This window comes from Ooceraea biroi, chromosome 5, assembly GCF_003672135.1.
Source record: "Ooceraea biroi isolate clonal line C1 chromosome 5, Obir_v5.4, whole genome shotgun sequence".
Taxonomy (NCBI): domain Eukaryota; kingdom Metazoa; phylum Arthropoda; class Insecta; order Hymenoptera; family Formicidae; genus Ooceraea; species Ooceraea biroi.
The window spans coordinates 6,162,519-6,183,414 of record NC_039510.1 but is presented as its reverse complement, the minus strand read 5'-3'; the positions used below and the strand labels follow the sequence as shown (position 1 = coordinate 6,183,414).

At 39.8% G+C, this 20,896-nt stretch overlaps 2 protein-coding genes and 2 long non-coding RNA genes across 6 annotated transcripts; 3 read left to right on the top strand and 1 right to left on the bottom strand.

Moving 5' to 3' along the window:
• Positions 1-630: 630 nt before the first annotated feature.
• Positions 631-7,663, bottom strand: LOC105287396 (NF-kappa-B inhibitor cactus). The gene is made up of 3 exons (XM_020034400.2): positions 6,632-7,663; positions 5,794-6,146; positions 631-3,708 (listed from the first exon to the last, which is right to left on the bottom strand). The coding sequence occupies exons 1-3, from the start codon at positions 7,117-7,119 to the stop codon at positions 3,293-3,295; spliced, it is 1,257 nt and encodes a 418-aa protein (XP_019889959.1). The 5' UTR covers positions 7,120-7,663; the 3' UTR covers positions 631-3,292.
• Positions 3,715-5,000, top strand: LOC105287388. Its single transcript, XR_895456.1, has 2 exons — positions 3,715-4,102; positions 4,560-5,000. It is a non-coding gene; the product is annotated as an uncharacterized LOC105287388 (long non-coding RNA).
• Positions 7,664-7,738: 75 nt separating the features above from the next.
• On the top strand, positions 7,739-11,072 carry LOC105287403. 2 transcript variants are annotated; one of them, XR_002193974.1, is made up of 3 exons: positions 7,739-7,820; positions 7,983-8,180; positions 10,494-11,072. It is a non-coding gene; the product is annotated as an uncharacterized LOC105287403 (long non-coding RNA). The 2 variants fall into 2 exon arrangements; XR_895459.1 differs by having other exon boundaries at positions 7,983-11,072.
• A 905-nt stretch (positions 11,073-11,977) lies between these two features.
• Positions 11,978-20,201, top strand: LOC105287371 (CD109 antigen). 2 transcript variants are annotated; one of them, XM_011352927.3, is made up of 7 exons: positions 11,978-12,193; positions 12,656-12,834; positions 13,037-17,072; positions 17,165-17,358; positions 17,476-17,756; positions 17,893-18,111; positions 18,381-20,201. In XM_011352927.3, exons 2-6 carry the CDS (start codon positions 12,662-12,664, stop codon positions 18,093-18,095), a joined length of 4,887 nt encoding a protein of 1,628 aa, XP_011351229.1. In that variant the 5' UTR covers positions 11,978-12,193; positions 12,656-12,661; the 3' UTR covers positions 18,096-18,111; positions 18,381-20,201. The 2 variants fall into 2 exon arrangements, with proteins under 2 accessions (XP_011351229.1, XP_026825529.1); XM_026969728.1 differs by having other exon boundaries at positions 17,893-20,201.
• The last annotated feature ends 695 nt before the right edge of the window (positions 20,202-20,896 follow it).

Sequence of the window (20,896 nt, the reverse complement as noted above, 5' to 3'; positions counted from 1 at the left end):
GCACTGTTTTACAAATTTTAGATAATCTATAGTATTAAAAAGCAGCTGAATCTCTTCATATATATCTGTAAATATCAAGAGATATATCCGTCTCCCTTCATATAGTGGATCATAGAATTCGAGATACTGTCCTTTATTAACAGTCAATCATGATAAAGTAATTGACTTTTGAGACTTTATAAGGGTAAACATCTCTGACGGAAGCTATTGACGTCGACGCTGCTGTGTACTTTCCCGACTGAACGAACCGATGTGAAGCAGGGTGAAAATATCGCGTAGCATACAAATAGCTCTACAGATATTTTTACATGTCAAAAATATCTAGTCGCGCTCTCCTCAGTCTCACGACACGTCGTGTAACGTAACGTTCCAAATTCCAAGGTATAAAATAGTTTTCTTTGTTTTTGTTTTGTTAATATGGTTTGTGCTGCATGTATCATCACCAATTCACGTTGGACTTTCTGTTTAGATAATTTGGTATTTTTAATTAAAATAAAATGTATTTTTGTTAACAATTAAGACAGCGTATAGCAATAATAGGAAGAATAAATAACATTTTAAATATAGAAACGTTCATTTAGAAACAAAGCTATTAAGTTAGTAAAGAAATTAAAAAGTATACAAAAAACTGAATTGTGTCATGTTTTTTATTGAAAATAATTATATTTTTTGTACAAATATAACAATAATGATATTGTCACCCCTCTGTATTATCTATAGCAGATGCTTATGTAATATATAGTACAATGACAATAATATGATTATTCATTCATATTCTAATACACGATTGTACATAAGAGATCAACGCGGAGTTAAATTGTGCTAATGGAAGCAATTTTACTTTACAGCATTGAACACTAATTCAACTAATATTTATTGTAGTGGTAAATATCATATTGTCTTGAGTCTTTTTTTATGTCAATTATTTTATGTTACAATTTTATGTTATTAGATGATAAAAAAAAAGAGTTCAAGCTATAAGATAGATGGTACTTAATAATAAATTAAATAAAGAATATAGTATTCCTAGTAGATATAAGTTTAATAATTAATATTGTCAGAGTTAGAAACAATGTTTTCAATGTTACGACAATGCGAGTAACGTTAGAAAAGTATTTATTTGTTCCGAATATGATGTATATATAATAATGCTTCTTTTAATAATATATATATATACATACTCTTAGAGAGCATTTAAATAGGATTTGTACATTCATCTGTTAATCAAATATCAAATATCGATCATATATGATTTTTAACAGAATTGATACATAGATATGAAAATATTTGTTGAAAAAGAATGCAAGAATATGAAAATATGCTGACTGATTTATTTCTTTTAGCCTGACATATTTAAAGTTTTTTGAACTGAAGTAAAGATGTTATGTTAGTTCTAGAAGTATTATTTATATGAAGGATATTCTATAAAACGTTATTTTAACATTAAATGTAATTTTCATGAATGCAATTTTTCAGAACATATTTTTAATTATATACCTCTTTTATATCTTGACTTTTTTATTAATGTAATTTATTCCAGTGATAGATCCTAAATTAGAATTCTATTAATTTTGGGACAATTATTTATTGAAATTATTCGAGGATCGATTTTGATATTTATTAAATTAACATTGAATTCGTAAGATTTCCTTTTGTCATAATTATAAATAATTCTACATTTATATATAATTTGAATTACATTTATTTGAGACTAAACTTAATTCCTTCGTGTAAATTTCGTTATTTAATATCACAGTAGAGTTGCTTCTCGCCATTAATGCATATAATAAAATAAATATGTTTTAAATAAAAAAAACTAAGAGAGAATTAAATGCTATATTAATATAGTATGTATTTCTTGGGCAATGTACTTATTTTTATATATGTTCAATCTTACGATGCGAAGATATGAAATACATGGAAGTGGATATATATCCCTTTTTATAGAGCTAAAATAAGCAGTATATCGCATATGAAAAGTGAGAAAAAAGACTTATATATACAAAATTTGAAAATTGCTTCTAACTTTGTTAATTTTAATTTTTTAATTTATATGCTAAGTATTTTTTATTCAATTTATTAGACGCTCTATCTATCTTATAAGGCTTAAAAATCACCTTTTGCATCAATTTCGCGTCTATAATTTGTATTATATCACATATTGTCTTTTTTTTAATATTTCGTTCCTCAAATACGGATTTAACACATTCCCTTATCTACACTACCGTCGTTAAAAGTTAATTTCGCTGAGTATTGAACACTGTTTTCTCGTATTTTCATACTTTACACAACTAATATTTATTGTAGTGTAGTCAATAATAAACAAAGAAGAAGCAAATGACTGCTAGATCAGTATTAGACCGGGTTCCCACGGGGCGTGAACCACGAGCGTAAATCATGCTGTCCTGCGCACTCTAATTATTGAGGCAAGCAGGACAGCATAATTCACGCTCATGGTTCGCGCCCCGTGGGAACCTAGTCTTACAGATGTTGTCGTTTATAATCGTAATCGTAATCGTCAACTGAATTACATGAATTTATTTCTGAGATCTTTGATTTCTACGCACTTCCATATTTCATCCACTGTTTATTTTCAAACTTTTCTCGTATATATCGCATTTTTTATGTTACTTTAGAAATTTTATAGTCCACAACTTTGTATCTGTCTCTGTGACAATACTTGTCCAAATTCAAGATCCATTTCTATAATTTTATTACATAATGTACACTGAAGATGAAAATCAAAATAAAAAAGTATCATTTCATTTCCTCATTTAACTGTGGATGTGACTGTATTTGTATATCGCATGCATATGTCAGTGCAATTATCGTTAAACACAATTTTTGGTTTTATTTCATGATTTCCTATTTATGTGAAAATATTTTATGCATGCATACACATATAATTCTGTACAACGCTATAAAATTTAAAATACAAGTTGGCATAGAAAAACCGCATATTCAATTTCATTAATTTAATTCTCGTTCTCAAATGGCAATTTTTCATAGAAATTTCTAAATTGGTTGATTAAATTGACCGTCTAATTAAAGAGCTCTCGGAATACGTACAATATATATATATATATATATGATGTTTATAAAAATTATTCTTGCAAACACAACTTGGCTTTCCTTCCATTTGATTAACGAAATTCTATTGTAATTACTCCCTAATTGATGCGATTCGAGATTTATCTTGCAAACACACAAGCACATACATTCTTTTCGTCTTTCTCTCGATCAATAAATATCCAGTAGCTGAACACGTTTAATAAACTAATCAATGAATACTTCAGACTTTCACTCCAACCACATTTCGCATGTTATCGATCGCAGGCAAGTAACTCGCTGCCGATGACGATGTTTCCTCCTCTTCGCTGCTGTCGGAATCCGATTCTGGCAGTGGCTCTGGCGTTGCACCACATTGTACTAATTTCCTGCACGCTTCCTTAGAGAATTGTCCCTTGTACTCCTGGGCCAGTTGATAGGCCGTCCTGCCGCAATACGTTGGCACGTCCAGACAGGACGCACGTTCGCATTCCAGCAATAATACTTTAAATAATGCTCGATATTGTCCTTGCACCGCGATATGAAGGGCCGTATATCCCTGTAGACCTTCTCTTGCCCTCAGATCGGCACCGCGCCGAATTAAAAGCTTCACCACATCTATGTGTCCGTTAGCAGCAGCTATGTGCAAGCACATCTGACCTAAAGTCAAATAGAGAACGATATTGAGTTAAACGGATCGTGATAACGAACTCATAATCTCAAGATTTGAATGTTCCAACTCAAATAATCCCAAAAATAAAAAATTGATTCTTTAAATTGGAACTTGTCATGGTAGCAGCGAGATATAATCTATTCACACATTTTACATATCGAAGCTTTCTAGTGAACGATCAAACGATTGACTTGCATGATTCACTGAATTTTTTGTCATTTCTCAGGTGCAACTAGGTGCAGCGAAATGGCGCTAGTACAATGATATGACCATGTCGCGTATCTCGACCTAGCATGAGACAGACAGAAGACTAGGAAGACGCGCGGTGAATCACTCTCGCTCTGTGAAAGAGTTGGCTGACGTTCCGCGGCTCCAAATTAGGTCTATACCGATTAAAATAACTACTAAAATTAACTGTGCTAAATTAACAGTACATCTATAGTGCCGGTCGCATTGACGCCACTTAACTGCATAATTGCAGTCGTAGGCATGTACAATCATACAGCCGACCTTCGCTGATAGAAATATCATTGAATTGAGCAGGTTGCAACAAGCACTCATAATTATAGTCCATAATGAGATGTTATCACTTTTGTTTTTCGTACAAGATATCGCGTCAATTCATTAGATAACACATGACGTTAGAATTAATCGCTTTAATTTCCCGCATGTACCCAATTAGGTTTTATCAGCATCAGTGTGGAGTTAAGCCTAGATTACAAAATGCTCTATTAAAGCCTTTCGACGATAAAGCAACGTAAAAGGTTCTGTTAAAATTGCGAAGCTACTGCCATTTGTTAATCAAAGTCGATCACAGTGTGGAATCGATTTTTTTAAGGGGAAAGTTCGACGGAAGCTACTGATGCCGACGCCACTGTGTGGGGTTTCCCGAGCGAGCCGAGGAGAAGCGAGACGAGGCAAGAATATCGCGTAGCACGCAATATAGTCTCACAGATATTTTTAAATACTCTGTAGTATCTCATGGCGTCGCGTCGCGACGCGCCGCGTAACATAACGTGCCAAATTCCATTGCGTACGCAAAACAATCTTTATTTGTTTTCTTTTTTATTAAGTATATTGCACAAGGTATTTTCATATTAGCGAATCTCAAATATAAAATTGTTTCCTTTCTTTAAAGAAAAGATAATGTTTCACGTTTGCATTTTTACAAAATAATATTACGATAAAATTATTTTTATTGAAATAGAGAAATAATCTAAATGATCTAAAAAAATTATATAAAGAGTTCTTATAAGAGAATAAATGGAGAATAAACTCACGCAGAATATTATGACAATCATTTCAACATGATTATTTCGAGTATTAATGATTCATCAGTTTCAGAACGGAATATCGCGAACATGCAGACATTTCATTTCGATTATTAATCCAGCTCAATGTACGCGGATCATCTAATAAACGCATGATATGGTTTGCTATATCGTTCTCGGATTCTGCTAATCGATCACAATTCAGACGATCGGTTACGACACGCTCCACTGCGTGCGTGCGTACGTACGTGCGTTTATCGACCACTTCGCGTAAACTTGCGGCAAAGTACGTGCCGATGACGCTATGCGGGGGATTTCCAAGACCTTTAAAAAGTCCACGAACATTTCGCGATGAACGTCCGTTGCTAGCCAGAGAGATTGTTTTTCCTTTTTTCTCTTTCTTTCTTCACGTTTTAGTGCAGTTTGAAAGGGGGACAATGATGCAGAAAGTGGAGAGATGTACTTCGGGCATATTTTCTTCCATTCTCTAGCTAATCGTTAAACTAGAACGCATAGATAAAGACATTGCAACCATAATACGTCTGCTATTTAATATTGAAGGTAATATGAGACTTACTGATAGCACAATGCGAGAAGATATCGGAGAAACTAGATAGGGAATTTATGTTCTCTACGGTTCCGTTACGGTTTCGCTATAGCATACATTAATGCTAACAAGAATCTTACGACTGCAAGTCTTCCAGTCGACGTTCTACATCTCACGGCAACGATCTCGCTGCTGCCAGCAGTCATGCCGCGCCTTGCAAACGAAACTCTGGACAGAAGCAACGCGCTACTTACCCGTATAGTTACGTTGTTCCAGATCCTGGGGTATGACTGGTACTTCCTGTCCAGATGTCAGCTCGTTTCTTTCCATCGAAGTTAACGGATCAGTGAGAGCCTTGGTGCAAGCGAGGTCTCCGTTTGCGCAGGCCAGATGCAGAGCTGTGTTTCCGCGGAAGTTCCGGAGGGACGGATCCGCGCCTGCCAATATCAGGCGTCTGACGATCCTCGGTTGTTGCGTTAACACAGCCAAGTGCAACGGTGACTGCCATTCGTCGTTCATGACATTCAGTAGGCACGAGTGAGGTGCCACGCTTATCAAACTGAGTGCAATTTTCTCGAAGCCCTGTATAATGGCGATGTGCAATTGCCTGTAGAAACAAATAATTTCAATCAATGTGACGAATATTTTATTTTGTTAAATATATATGATTTTTTTCTGATTTGAGATGATTATCAACACATCTCCATTCCTCATGAACCGAGACGTCTTTTTTATCAATTTTATTTCATATTTTCTGTATGCGATACTGATTTTTCATTATTTAGTTTGACTCAACAAAATCTCGTTTTATTTATTATTTTGAACAAACTTGAAAATTAGCGAACGCTAAATGCGTCAGACACGTATAAATCACTCTATATGTACAAAAGTCAACATTAATGTATACATAACGATGTCGCGTTTGAATCAACTTATGTAATCGTGCCAATACTACTCATAAAAATAAAGACAGACTGACAATTGATTGGTGGATTGATTTAAATGAAAATCGCGGTAAATACGAGATGAACAAGATAGGCGAAGCCGAAGAGAGACCGTGGAACGTCCCACTGTCACAATGTTCATACTCACGTGTCACCGTCGTCGTTCTGTGTATAATACAGCTGCCAGTTTTCCTCATTATTCGTCCTCTCGTCGCTGCTGGGCTCCTGTTGAGTGCCACGTGCGGATCCATCATTTTTCTTCGCGGTAGTTACGGGCACTAGCTCCACGTCCGTAGGCTCGGCTTGAATCCTATTTCCCTCACCGGACAGCGGATTTAGACAGACATGCTTCAGGTTGAGCCGTCCCAGACTCTCGCTGAGGTCGATGTCCACGCCGCTGTCGATGGTTCTCATTGGTTCTTTCGAGGTCTCCGTCGATGCTGCCTCCGATGATGATGGTTGCTCCTCCTGGCGCCCTTCTATCAGGATCTCGCCGCTGTACTGCAGATTGCCGCCCGACAGGAACCCGGAATCGACGTTGCCAGCGGATTCGTTGTCGTCATGGGACCGCTTCCACTTGCTGTCCTCTGTAACATGTTTCTCCATCTGGGTGATGTCTTTCGTCGACCGCCACATTTTCGAAACACTCGAGAGCGAGAATCGAGGGTTAGAATTCTCTCTTTCGATTATATATATCCCTTCGATCGAAAATCCACCCTCGCGTTCCTTGGATTTCTTCGTGTTCTCGTGACGAAGATCGTTCCGCCGTTGCTGCGCCACTGCCACGTGAAACAACGGAATTCTAACGGGTGACGCGCTAACGTTGCGCGAGATGCGAGGTCGCAGCGAGGTTACGCGATCGCACCCAACTTGTCGCTCACAAATTAACTCGCGGCAATTCCCGAGATAACGAAGCAAGATTGCTTCTTTCTGCTTTCTTCTGCGCGAGCTGCACCGTCTCGCAACTTTCGATTTTCACTCTCAGTATCTCGCTTATCGCGCGCGATCTGGCATATCGTTCCTGCGAACGTCGCGAGTCACGTGCGATGGATCTCTTCCCTCAGGTCCGTTGCACTTCTGATGAACACTCGATGTCCGACAAGACGAGCAATTCGAGAAATGAAAATGTGAAAGTTCGAATGGTTCGTTTACTGTTTCGTGGCTGCGCGACGAACGACCTCCCCGTTCCGCGTCTCAGAACGAACTGAAGCAGCCGAGACAGCGACCCTGGTATTACCAACTGTGCATCTCGCGCATGCGCGGTGTAACAAGTGCGGTGACTACGTGTGCGTGACTGCGAGAAGCATTTATGAAAGCAAAAATTCCGGCCGTGCTCGGTAAGCGGAACGAGATCGAACATGAATAATTCTTAATTAATTTATGGATTTATGGTTGGTTGCCGCGTTGCTTCTTTGCGTTTTACGGCATTATGATCCACATTCAGCGGCCGGTAATGGCAGAATTAATAATGAAAAATATTTTTTCGAACGGATTTTCAGCCATGAACCTTTATTCTGTACGAATCAGGCGCTGCTGAGTTACGCAAGATGTACAGTGCGAGAAGCTTTAGCAATCTGACTGCATTCGAGATGTATATGGAAGAGCCATTCGATTGGTAACAGTTTTCGACGCAGGAATACGACTGGAAAAACCCATCTCGTGCAGAGCCAGTCGTATAGCCGTACAACATGCAACCAGTAAGGTTTATCTGTATTCTGTATTCGATGAAATAATTTCAAAGGTACAAAGGAAATGTCTCCTTGGCGAAATGACGTAACTTTAGTCTTTTGTGAACCGTTCTTTTCTGAAACTTTTACTCTGAAACTTTTACGTTGACTGAATGAACATTTTTAAAACTTTAACTGTTCCAGATAAAATCATTTTATCTAATAGATTAGCTAATTGGAATTCTCGAAATGATTGTTAATAGTCTGCCGGTCGCATTTAGCTGTTAGAAAATTAATTAGCTACGATTAATTATAATCAACACAAAAGAGAGAGTCTCTAACATAATTATAATCAAATTAGTATATCAACAATGTGAAATAATAATTTTTAACTTTGTGCCTATCTAAGAGATTATATTCCTACGAAATAATGAATTATCAAACGAGAAGGAAATCAATTATTGTCGTGCACCGTAACTTTTCAATCAGAGCTCATCTATGCTGTGCACTTATCAGTGTGAACTTTCTATATGAATTTTATGTAATATTTTTCACCACGAGTGCACGCGCCTTGCTTATTATCTTAGTGCGGCGTATTTTTCTCTTTCTCTTGTGCTAATTCGCTCAAGTATTATCGCATTTTTCATGACTGCGATAATTCGATTGCACAATCAGGAATTCTGATTGATGAGTACGATGATGAGAAGCATCTATGTACATCATTAATGAGAGCTTTTCATGCTTCTGGATCACCGAAAGGTGGATAGGATTCTCCGGTGTCAATTCTATCGTCTCTCAATTGTTCTTTGTCCTTAAAATCAATAAATTTTTATTTTCCACAATGATATTACATATATATTGTAGCGTCAGTTTATTATTTAAAATATATTTTATCGTCTAGATTTCAAGATTGCTTTTGCATTTTTTAAAAATATGCATCATCAGATTCCTCCCAGGAAATATTCAATGAAATTATAAAATCTTGAAACTTCATATTAATCTTGATATTTTCTGGAAGAAAAAAAAAGACAATGAGAATTGATGGGAATCGAGAATTTAGGAAAGTCCGTGTTCTTAATTAACTAATTTAGGAAAGCCCGTGTCCTTCATTAACGGATAAGTGGAACCTGCAATTGCTGATCGCAGGAATTATGCAATAACATAGCAGTCGACTTCCGTTATATAACAAATGAATCATAAACCGATAGGTCATCATTTTCGAACGTACCATCGCGATTACTGAATGTTGCACGTAACTGCAATTAGATACAATGATGAAAAGATTATTGCAATACACGATTACAATTAGAATGATTATTCTATTGATTACGGGGAAATGGTAACTCGTTACGCCTTGCTTTTTACCGTGCACGCATATTTTTATTTCTGGATTTTTGACAATTTCTCCTATGGATTCGCGTGATTTACACCGTTATCCCGTGACCATCGTGTAGCGGTCAAACTACTTTCTTCGTAGTCCACTGTAAGGAAACGCCAAGATCATAATAACAAACTCACCGGAAATTCCAACGGCATTTCCTATTTGAAATAGAGCTTCGCAACGATTCGCGCGCGCCAACGCCGACGAACGTGGTTTCGTGGCTATTTTATATCGCTCGTATTGGAAAATCGATTCGCTGTCGTCGTCGGTATATGTAAGCCTCAACGCGTATAAGGAGACTCTGGGCTGTAGAAACTCCCAATGGGTTTTTCCATTATTATTGATGCCACGCTACGCGGCATTGAAACAATAAATCCTAACTTATCGCCTACGCTACTTCGATTGCCGATGTTTAAACCGTGTACATGACTGGTATTTTGCACGTAATTAAAATCGTTTTTATCATATCAGTATTTCTTGAATCTTACCGACACTGAATAACACAATTGGTTATCATTAAAATAATGGAGATTGTATTGCATAACGGTATAGATACGTGCGAAAACAATAGTGGCACAGCTTCGTCTTGACGGGGAACAAAAAGCAACAATGCTAGTATTTAAAAATTTTTTTCTTACATTAATAAATCAACGACTTTAGTAAATAAATAATAAATATTCATAATCTTGAATGTGTGCTCAGCACATGCGAGCAAAAAATGATCGAAGGAATCCGATCGGACGATCGGCAATTACAATTCACGCGGTTGGAAGTGGAAGAGAGATATTCTGTAGATACACGAGATATATGTACAGATGATAAAAATCATCTCCTCATACTCTTGGAATTTTCTCACCTCGTTATCGTTCGTAACATCGTTCATACACATTATAGCGACATTAAGATAAGATTACCGGCAATTAATCGAGAACAAAGGTAAAAAACTTCTCTTGTGCGAACAGGTATGGACAAGCATGGTCAACGTCCGGGTTATCTCGGGAAAAACCTAACAGATCCGATAGCAGACTAGAGAATGTGTAATTGATGATGCCTCGCGGAATCGAGAATCACTGTATATAGTCGGCGCTTATTAATAGCGAAATATTTTAATAATTTTATGTATTTATTTATTTATTCATAATTAAATTATAAGATCAGTACACTTATTTATTAATTATTTATAAATTTTTTAACAATGTCAATATTGGCACAGTTCATTCTATTATCAGGTCGGTATAAGTTCTTGTTCGTTTTTGCACTTTTTCTTTATTAAAATGAAACAATCAATACAGCATAAATCAATCATTTTCCGTTATTTCCTACTTTTTTCCATCTTTCTGGCAACATGTGAATATATTCGATAATAAAGGCTTTATTAAAGGCTCTCTAATCGGGACCCATCGGCAAAGAACTTATGCACCGATCTAATATTTATAACAAACTAGACTAGACCATATAAGACTTGATCAGAAATTAAAAAATAAATTATTGAAGAAAAATAGAGTATGTTCTACAGAAAATAAACATTTCAAGAATTGTTCTTAATAAGGAATTTTTCTTAATATAATAAAAATGTGACACTTACAGCCTTCTCCTTTTCCGCCAAGTAATTAAATTGGATCCGTCCAATGACTATCGTCCAGTGGATACCTTTATAGGCAGCAAAAGTTCGATGATTACACGAGATAAACATATATATTGGTCCTTGCCAAAAAGAAGACCGTGTAACATGTTGTTACGTTGCAAATGGAATCTGAATCAACTGAACAGTATGATTGTCGTGAGCTCTCATGATCCAGCAGAAGATCCTTAATGGAGACAAATGAAAGGAGGAGAACGTTTTTGCTCTGTTCTGAAAACCCTTGGAGATTGGATTCGTCGATGAGAATTAATTACTCCTCCCAGCATCGAGAAAAACCCAATGGGAAAAGCTTCCTTAGAAGGCGTTGACTTTAATCTTAAATAAATATTATGTCTTCTCCCTTTTATCAATTGATCGAAGTTTTTAATAATAAGCTCCTAATATGCAAAAATATAATAAAATTAATAATTATTATTTAATTATTAATATTATTAAAATATAATTAGCATATCAAAGCGCGTCTCGTGCAGTGAAATAATACGTAAACAAGCGCGCTGCAAATCGGTGAATTTATCTAGTGAAAAATCACTAGATTGATACTCCACGAAACAGAGAGGGTGCGGTATTACAAATGCTACAAATACTTCCTATTCTTTTCCTCTCGCAAATAAAAAAAGGATAGAAAGTATTTTGTAGCATTCGCAGTGCTAACTATACAGCCTATATTATTCCCTAGCCAACTTCCACCGCGCGACAACCGTTGCCTATGCAGGAACCAAGACGTGCATGCGCCTGTATGGGACTTTGACTGTTTTATTCATCGTTCACTCACATCTGATGGCGCAACGAATCCTTGCCTCTTTTTATGGGAGATTGTCTGATCTCGTGCATTATCAATGACAAAACGGCCGTTTGTAACGGGGCCACTCCTTTTGTTTGTGAATTTCTGCACAATGTATATTTCTGACGTGCTTGACGTTTTTTTTATGTCTTCCTAATTTAAGTACACGAATGCGGTGATACTCATTGCGTGCGGTAGTCGTTGATACTCATAGGTTCGAGTAGGAGGTCGAATCTCAGGTGAGTTCTGATGACACGCGATTTGAAGAATGTGTGTTCGAGATAGTTTGGGCGTTGACCGCTGCGTTGTTTAACCCTGCGTTTTGCTGATAAATTAATAATTTTCTATGTGCTGCGTTTATTGTTGAATACTGCAGCAACACGTGTATACATTAGGTTAATAAAATATTACAATTGTGTTGTAATAATATTTTGTTAGCTTATATATGTATGAGTAAGCAATCAAATTGCATGTGTCATTAATGAAAGATGATTAGATAAAAGTGATGTTGAATACTTCTATCAAGAAATTAGGCCTGTTTACATAATTATTGCTATTGTATAACTTTTAATGTTAACTGTATGAAATGTTAATCGTTATCACGTTGCTCTTTATAGTTTTGCTTCCGCGTATACTATTAAGACAGTTTTGGATGGTTTCCATTGAAATGTAATACAAATGAGATAAATTGTATATTTTAGAAAAAAATGATCTGGATTCTATTTTTATTCCTGACTACTGGAAATGGCCAGTTTACTCAAGAACCGACAGAATCTACCCCCAGATTACCATGGAATCGTTACGAGGATAATTGGGATCAAAATACAGGTTTTGGATTTCGAAATCCTGCGCAAAATGAAAACGTCATAATTAAAGAATCGTGAGTACGAGTATATTGTTTTTAAATGTTAACGGTGCCAGATTACAGTACAATAAATGTAAAATCATAATGAATGAAAGAAATTTAATGATGTCAAATTAAATCATTAACTCAGTGTTAATAATAAAACAACAATAAATATAAAAGATATTCTTGAGCGATTAAATATAACAGACTTTTGGAATTCTGAATTTAATTGCAGCACGTACTTCGTAGTGGCATCTCGCATGGTCAGACCAGGTCAGGTGTACCGAATCGCCGTGAGCATTCTGCATAGCCCGTTACCTATGACAGTACGCTCGTCCATTCAGCGAAATGGCGTAGAAATTGCCACAGATTACCAAGAGATTAAGGAGGGCATACCGGAAACCCTTATGATGCGCATGCCGCCTACTTCAGTGGGTGGTGACTACAAGTTGCGCGTCGAAGGGATGTACAATGATCTAAACGGTGGCCAAGCCTTCTTAAATGAGACGAAATTGATATTCTCGCAACGTTCCATGACCATTTTCATACAGTTGGACAAGCCCATGTACATGCAGGGCGAAACGGTCCGATTTCGAACAATCCCAATAGACACGGAGTTAAAGGCCTACAACAATCCTGTGGACGTGTACATGCTGGATCCGAATAGAAGAATCATGAGACGGTGGCTGAGCAGGCAGAGCAATTTGGGTACCGTCTCGCTGTCGTATCAGCTGTCCGACCAACCAGTGTTCGGGGAGTGGATCGTGCAGGTGATAGCCCAGAACCAAGTGGAGGAGAAGACGTTCCTGGTCGAGGAATATTATCAGACGCGCTTCGAGGTGAACGTCACGATGCCGGCGTTCTTCTTCGACAACGATCCCTACATCTACGGCATCGTGCAGGCGAATTACACGTCGGGTGCGCCGGTGAGAGGTAACTTGACTCTGAAAGCCAGCTTTAAACCGCTGGATCGAACGCGCATTCCTGCCATGGCGATCGAGCCGGTCGAGAGGTATTTCAACTTCAACGAGCTGTACCCGGCGTGGTTTAGGCCGCTGAACTTCTTCGACGAGCGCGTGCCGGTACTGAGATTCTTCAACGGCACGTACCACTTCCGGTATCCCATGCAAGAACTGTTGAACTTCGTTCCAACCGTTGACGGGATGGAGGTCACCGTTATCGCGACGGTAGGCGAAAGATTCCTGGACGAAGTGATCGTCGGTTACTCGACCGCGAGGATCTTCAATTCCACCACGAAGGTGCGTTTCCTCGGCGGCAGTCCGCAGGTGTTCAAACCAGGGATGCCGTTCTCGCTCAACCTGGTCGCGTCCTTCCACGACAACTCACCGCTGCGGCCTACGCAGCTCAGGGGGGCCGTGATGGAGATTCGCGCGGACATCGAAATGCGAGCGGGCGGACGGCGCAGTATCGATACCCAGTACTTACGGGCGTCGCCGGAACACGCAGATGTGTGGTCCGTTAAGATGGACCTGAGGAAGCAGCTGCGGCTGGAGAACGACGCCGATCACGCCAATCAGATTCTGAACGACATCACTTCCATGCGGATCTATGCGCACATCACCGACGGCGAGGGTTACAGGGCACAAACCGAGTTGCTGCTGCTCGCGCACGAGTCGCCGAACATGAAGCACATCAAGATCTCGACGTCCACCGAGAAGCCCAAGGTCGGCGAGTACATGGTGTTCCACGTGCAAACCAATTTCTACATCGATGCCTTCAACTACATCATCATGTCCAAGGGTATCATACTTCTGGCCGGAGATGACAATATGCAGCACAACATCAAGACTTTCGCGATACCTCTGAGCCCAGAAATGGCTCCTGTTGCGACAGCGGTGGTGTATTACGTCGGTCGCTACGGCGAGGTCGTGGCGGACTCGCTGACGTTTCCGGTGAACGGTATCTCGCGCAACAACTTCACCGTGTTCATCAACAACAAGAAGGCGAGGACAGGCGAGAGCGTCGAGGTAGCGATCTACGGCGAGCCTGGCGCCTACGTCGCCTTGTCGGGCATTGACCGGTCATTCTACACGATGCAGGCGGGGAATGAGCTGTCGTACGCGAATGTAATCACAAAGATGGCACATTTCGATGAGGAGACCAACGGGACTCATTCTCACGCTTGGCAGTACCACGACGGCGATCCGGACGAGATCGTGTACTTCCCGTCGTCGACCTTCGGCATCGACGCCAATCGTACATTCGACTACATCGGCCTGGTCGTCTTCACGGACGCTGTGATACACCGGCGACCCGACATCTGCAATCGAACCCAGGGATACGGCGAGTGCCTGTCTGGTCGATGCTACAGGTTGGACAAGAGGTGCGACGGCATATTCGACTGCGAGGACGGTACGGACGAGGCGCGATGCGTCGAGCGAAACGCTACCGATCTGGCGCACTTCCGCAAATGGCGTTTCAACCGAATCCAGCGGCATTATGAGAACGTTTGGCTGTGGAAGGACATCAACATCGGCCCGCACGGCCGACAGATCTTCAACCTGGACGTGCCGCGTAGGCCGGTTCATTGGATGGTCACCGCGTTTAGCATGTCGCCCAGTATTGGCTTCGGCATGTTGCCGAAGGCGCTCGAGTACACCGGAGTCCTGCCGTTCTATATAAACGTGGAAATGCCAACTCACAGCAGGCAGGGCGAGCAGATCGGCATCCGTGTGTCCGTCTTCAATTACATGCGGTACAACATTGAGGCGACGGTGGTTCTGGCAGGCTCCAACGACTATAAATTTATCCACGTCGAGGACAATGGCATCGTGCAGTCGTACAAGCCGCGCACCACTTTCGGCGAGCATCAGTTCTTCATCTGGATTCCGGCGCAAGACGCCAGTATCGTCTATCTGCCTATCGTGCCGGTGAGGCTCGGCGATATCAAGGTTCACATTTATGCGACCACCCTGATCGGCAGAGACTCGGTAACCCGCAACCTGCACGTCGAAGCCGACGGTGTACCGCAGCATCGGCATCAGTCGATTCTGCTGGATCTCAGCAACCGCGCCTACGTGTTCCAATACATGCACGTCAACATCACCGAAACGCCGATCATACCCTACGACGAGAACCGTTACTACGTGTTCGGGTCGAACAAGGCGACCATCAGCTTGGTTGGCGACGTAGTGGGGCCAATCTTCCCGACGATGCCGGTGAACGCGACCAGCCTCATGAACCTACCCATGGACTGCGCCGAGCAGAATATGTTCAGCTTCGCCGCGAACATGTACACCACCCTGTACATGCGCCTGATCAACCAGCGCAATCGCACGCAGGAGAAGGAGAGCTTTTATTACATGAACATCGGTTACCAGAGGCAATTGTCGTTCATGAATCCCGACGGTTCCTTTAGCTTCTTCCGCACCGACTGGAACCAATCGATGCCGAGCGTTTGGCTGACGGCGTTCTGCGCACGAGTTTTCCAGGAAGCCAGCTTTTACGAGTGGGAGAACTATCTGTACATCGATCCCGAGGTGATCGCCCAGGCAGTCTCGTGGATACTGAAGCACCAGACACCGGAAGGCGCGTTCTACGAAGTGACCTGGCTGCCAGACCGGAAGATGAACAGTTCTCTCAACTACAGAAACGACATAATCGTCCATCGGAACATCAGTCTTACCGCACACGTGCTCATCACGTTAGAGAGCGTCAAGGATCTCACTGGCGGCCTGGGTTCTCAGGTAGCTCTGTCCGCGGCCAAGGCGATCAGGTGGTTGGAACGGAACCTGAAGCTGTTGGAGGAGCGCGGCAAGCCGTACGAAGTGGCGATCGTAGCCTACGCACTCCTAGTGGCGAAAGCCTCCACTGCCGAGCAGGCATTCAACATTCTGGCCAGGCATGCTCGCAGGGAGGGCGGGTTAACGTACTGGGGCAGAGAGCAGGTGCCTCTTCCTCCGTATAAGCTAGAGAACCAGAAGCCTTTCCTCTTGCCGCGCTTGCCGTACAAGTACGACTCGGAGAACATAGAGACTACCTCGTACGCGTTGCTCGTTCACGTCGCCCGACAGGAGATCATGATAGAGCCGATAGTAAAGTGGCTGAATGCGCAGAGACTGACGGATGGCGGCTGGGCGTCCACGCAAGACACCGTGTGGGCAATGAAGGCGCTGATGGAGTACACCGTGAGGTCGAGAATCAGGGATGTCAGCTCGCTTACGGTAACCGTCGAGGCTACCGCACTGCCGGGACAGACCAAGACGTTGACCGTGAATGACAAGAATCTGGCGAAGCTCCAAACCATTGAGGTATTTTTTACAGAGATGTAACAATGCTTAAAAACCATTTCTTCATTTTTTGTTCGTTATTGTTTTTCCTTCTATGTCTGATTACATTTTAGATACCGGAAGCATGGGGAACTGTGAAAGTACAGGCAAAGGGCGCGGGTTATGCCATCTTGCAAATGCATGTGCAATATAACGTAGACATAAAGAGATTCCAAACGCAACCGCCAATCAAAGCCTTCGATCTAATCACCAGAGCAAACTTCCATGGCAGAAATCAGTCTCATATCTCGTACCTTAGTTGTCAAAGGTGAAACTATAATCATAATAGTACCTCATCATTATATGTGCAATTTTTTATCTTTTTTATTGTCTTATTTTTGCTCGTCATTACTCTGTGTGAAAATGTGTACTGTATCTCGTCTAGATGGACGAATGTCAATGAGTCTGCACGTTCTGGCATGGCTGTGCTGGATGTAGCCATTCCAACTGGCTACATAATCCAACAGCAAACGTTGGACCGATATATTCTGTCGAAACAAGTGAGGAATCTTCAGAGGGCGCGTTTCCAAGATAGAAAAATACTCTTTTACTTCGATTACTTGGACACCGAAGAGACATGCGTGAACTTCACGATAGAACGTTGGTACCCGGTCGCGAATATGTCGCGATACCTTCCCATTCGTGTTTACGATTACTATTCACCAGGTATGTTATGTTAATTTAATAATAAATTAATTTAAATAATAAAATAAATTTGGTAAGATATATTGAAAAGTTTCAAGTCTTAAAATATATTGCTTATCACGATCAGTATGCAACATACGACGTTCTCTTGTTTCAGAGCGCTTTAACGAATCTATATTCGATGCACTGCCTACGTACACCTTAAATATATGCGAGGTCTGCGGTAGTTCGCAGTGTCCCTACTGCCCAATTTACAATGCCGCTACGCTTTTAGCCACACCGGCAGGCTTCCTGCTTATCGCATCGCTGCTCGTCACAATAACGAGGTATTTCCGAACGCAACAATTCAGTGATGGCTAGCGATAAATGCAAAGAGGTAAAAACACATTGAATCCATCCGTTTCTATCGCTGTAGCTTGTCTTTGCTAACGGAGCGTAAAGATGGTACGACAAATGAATTGTATCACGTGCTCAAGCATGTCGTTTCCAAAAGATCGGAAAAAGAAAGATCTGGTTTTAAAGAATCTCATGTAAAAATATTAATGCCGTAGAAAGTGAATTATAAAACAATTTTAATCTCTCTTTTTTTTTTAACCGGTGAAAGCAATTAATAATTTCATTAATAATTTGTGCTTTTGCATACAGATGCTAGAATGATAAAGATGGCAAAGATGAAAATGCAAATTTTGTTGAGTTTATCTTGAAGACTTTAAAAAGAATACTGTTTAGAAGATGAGATGAGAACGATTAATCTCTTATTACTAACTCGTCTAAAAGATTGCATCCGGCAGAACGTACAGCGCGCATATTTATCACGTCATAAGGTGGTACGCGGTCCAAAGTAATCCAACGAAAGAATATTGACGCAATTTCGGGCGTTTTGCACACTGTGCGATTTAATATGTACTGTTAACGATTACTATTAATTTTTATAAATATTATATTATATCCGTCCTTTCCTGTTCTTAAGAAGCATAAAATTGTTAGGGCATTGTACTCTTTGAGGCAAAGCATCTCAAGTACAAATCAAGCGTAATAATCGCAACCGCCTATTTCTTACATGCGAGGCCGTCAATTATTTTCGTAATGTAATTATATTAATCATGCTTGTTAATAATTGTTATCAAAATACTTAACGACAAATGTGTGTTCGTAGCGATTAAAAGACATGTATCGGAAAGAATATGTTACGCGTATCAAAGTTTCCAATTGATGAATAAGTTGTAAATCACTTCTCCCCAAACTTCTCCTCTTTTTTTTTTCCTTTAATAGCGTTTTCATCTTAAAGTTCATTTTTTAATATCCTTTATTATTCTTACTATTTATACCATTCACGAATTGCTATTCGCGGATAACACGTTCGTTAACTGATTTTATAATTAACTTTTATTATTCCTCGATCCTCGATATAAAGTCAATCAAACAAGATACACGAGACGTTAATGTGATCGGTAAGGCGTGTATATAGTAGAGTAGAAAATATAAGCATGTACCAATTTAATTCAAAATCGAGTAACTGACAATGCGTGTACCATTATTCGTTGCTAGTACTGATAATATTTATTCCGGTTTTGTTCATCACTTAACAGACAAAAAGGACAGAATTATTTTATCAATACTAGTTGTGAATAATGTTACAAAGTTAATAATCATATCATTTAGTTTATATACAGAATGTCCTTTACTTCATTCATTACACGTGAGAGGAAGAAATAAAGATATCTTCAGCTACTTCTTTTCTTGATATTACTTTTATTTTAAAAAATGACTAAATGAAATGATTATGAAATAAAGATATGTTCAAAAATACTTTACAAAATGCTTGAATCAATTGGTTTAAAGTACTATTTCTTTTTATTATAAATATCTCAGGAATTTAATATTAATAATATGTATTGCGCGCAAAGTTTAGGACATTCTGTATAAATTATAATATTCTTGTGTGAATCACTGGGATTCTATATCCGATAATTAGTGCCTCAAGAGATATATATTTACATTTGTATAAAAATATATATATATATATATGTATGTATGTTTTTTAAGCATACGTCGAAGATCTATTTTAATATTATAGCACGTATATATACAAAAATAGATATGTATATGATACACATAAAGTCTAAGTTGTAGTTAGCGTAATCAGACACGCGCCATCGGTGCTGCAAGAGCTTCGATCTTGGATTTTATCACATCATTATCGCGAATCAGCAAATCACATATCTGCTAGAATGCATCTATGTGCGCGTGGCACCTCAAGATACCGTCCATGCAAAGAAGTCTGTTTTCATAGTACCGTGAAACGCTAAAGTATTTTAACCGATAAACCGTCCAAATTGCGAAGCGACCTTCGCGCGATCAATCTTTAGACTTAAGAAAACTTATATTTAACACACGTTGAATATACATTCTTTTTTAAGTTTTTTAACCTTTATATAAATGAACAATAAAAAGATATTTCACATATCTGACGTGTATCTTTCCCTCTCTTGATTAAAAATTTCGTTTATCAGACAAGATGACGTGGAGGAAGGACGTAGGTAGAAGAAAGGAGGTGCAAATTTATAGATACCAACGTCGCTCTTTTCGAAGCAATTTTTAATATAGCAACATAGTCAGTCTTACAATAATAAGCCAAAAATACAATCTATATCAAGCTTGGCGGGGAACGGGCGAGGAAGGTTTCCCTCCTTCACTGGGTGGGCGTCCTCGGCGAGAAAGTAAACCGGGAGCCTCACGATAGGAAAAAGTGCCATCGCTTTCGCCTGGATCCCCTCGACGAATTTTACAATTTTACACATAATCATAATGTATCACGTTCGCGAAATTGTAGGTCCTGTTCCGTCAATGATTGCGGATTGGCGCAGTTAATAAAGCGTGTTCAGTTTCCTCTTTCTCTCTTGTGCTCTTCTCTCACTCACTTTCTTTCTCTATACCTCTCTGTCGCGTCAACGAAACGATCATCAATCGATTACAATCTTAAAACAAGCCCACTTTGCGAAATTACACTTCATCATAACAGCAAACAATCGTCGCTGAAGTTCAGAGACGGACCGTGTAGCCGTTTCTCTTGCAGCGACCGCGGACAATTTTCCCTCGTGTCTATCCCAGCAACGACTCGTGGAGACCTATCGAGCAATTCATTTCAACGATTTCTTCTA

Bases quoted from the DNA above. Each gene is read 5' to 3' on its own strand.
- LOC105287396 (XM_020034400.2), bottom strand. From the start codon at position 7,119: ATGTGGCGGTCGACGAAAGACATCACCCAGATGGAGAAACATGTTACA. The intron at 6,147-6,631 runs GTGAGTATGAAC...TTGTTTCTACAG, and splicing joins CAGAACGACGACGGTGACAC to GCAATTGCACATCGCCATTA. The intron at 3,709-5,793 runs GTAAGTAGCGCG...ATTTGACTTTAG, and splicing joins GGAACAACGTAACTATACGG to GTCAGATGTGCTTGCACATA.
- LOC105287371 (XM_011352927.3), top strand. From the start codon at position 12,662: ATGATCTGGATTCTATTTTTATTCCTGACTACTGGAAATGGCCAGTTT. The intron at 12,835-13,036 runs GTGAGTACGAGT...ATTTAATTGCAG, and splicing joins AACGTCATAATTAAAGAATC to CACGTACTTCGTAGTGGCAT. The intron at 17,073-17,164 runs GTATTTTTTACA...ATTACATTTTAG, and splicing joins CGAAGCTCCAAACCATTGAG to ATACCGGAAGCATGGGGAAC.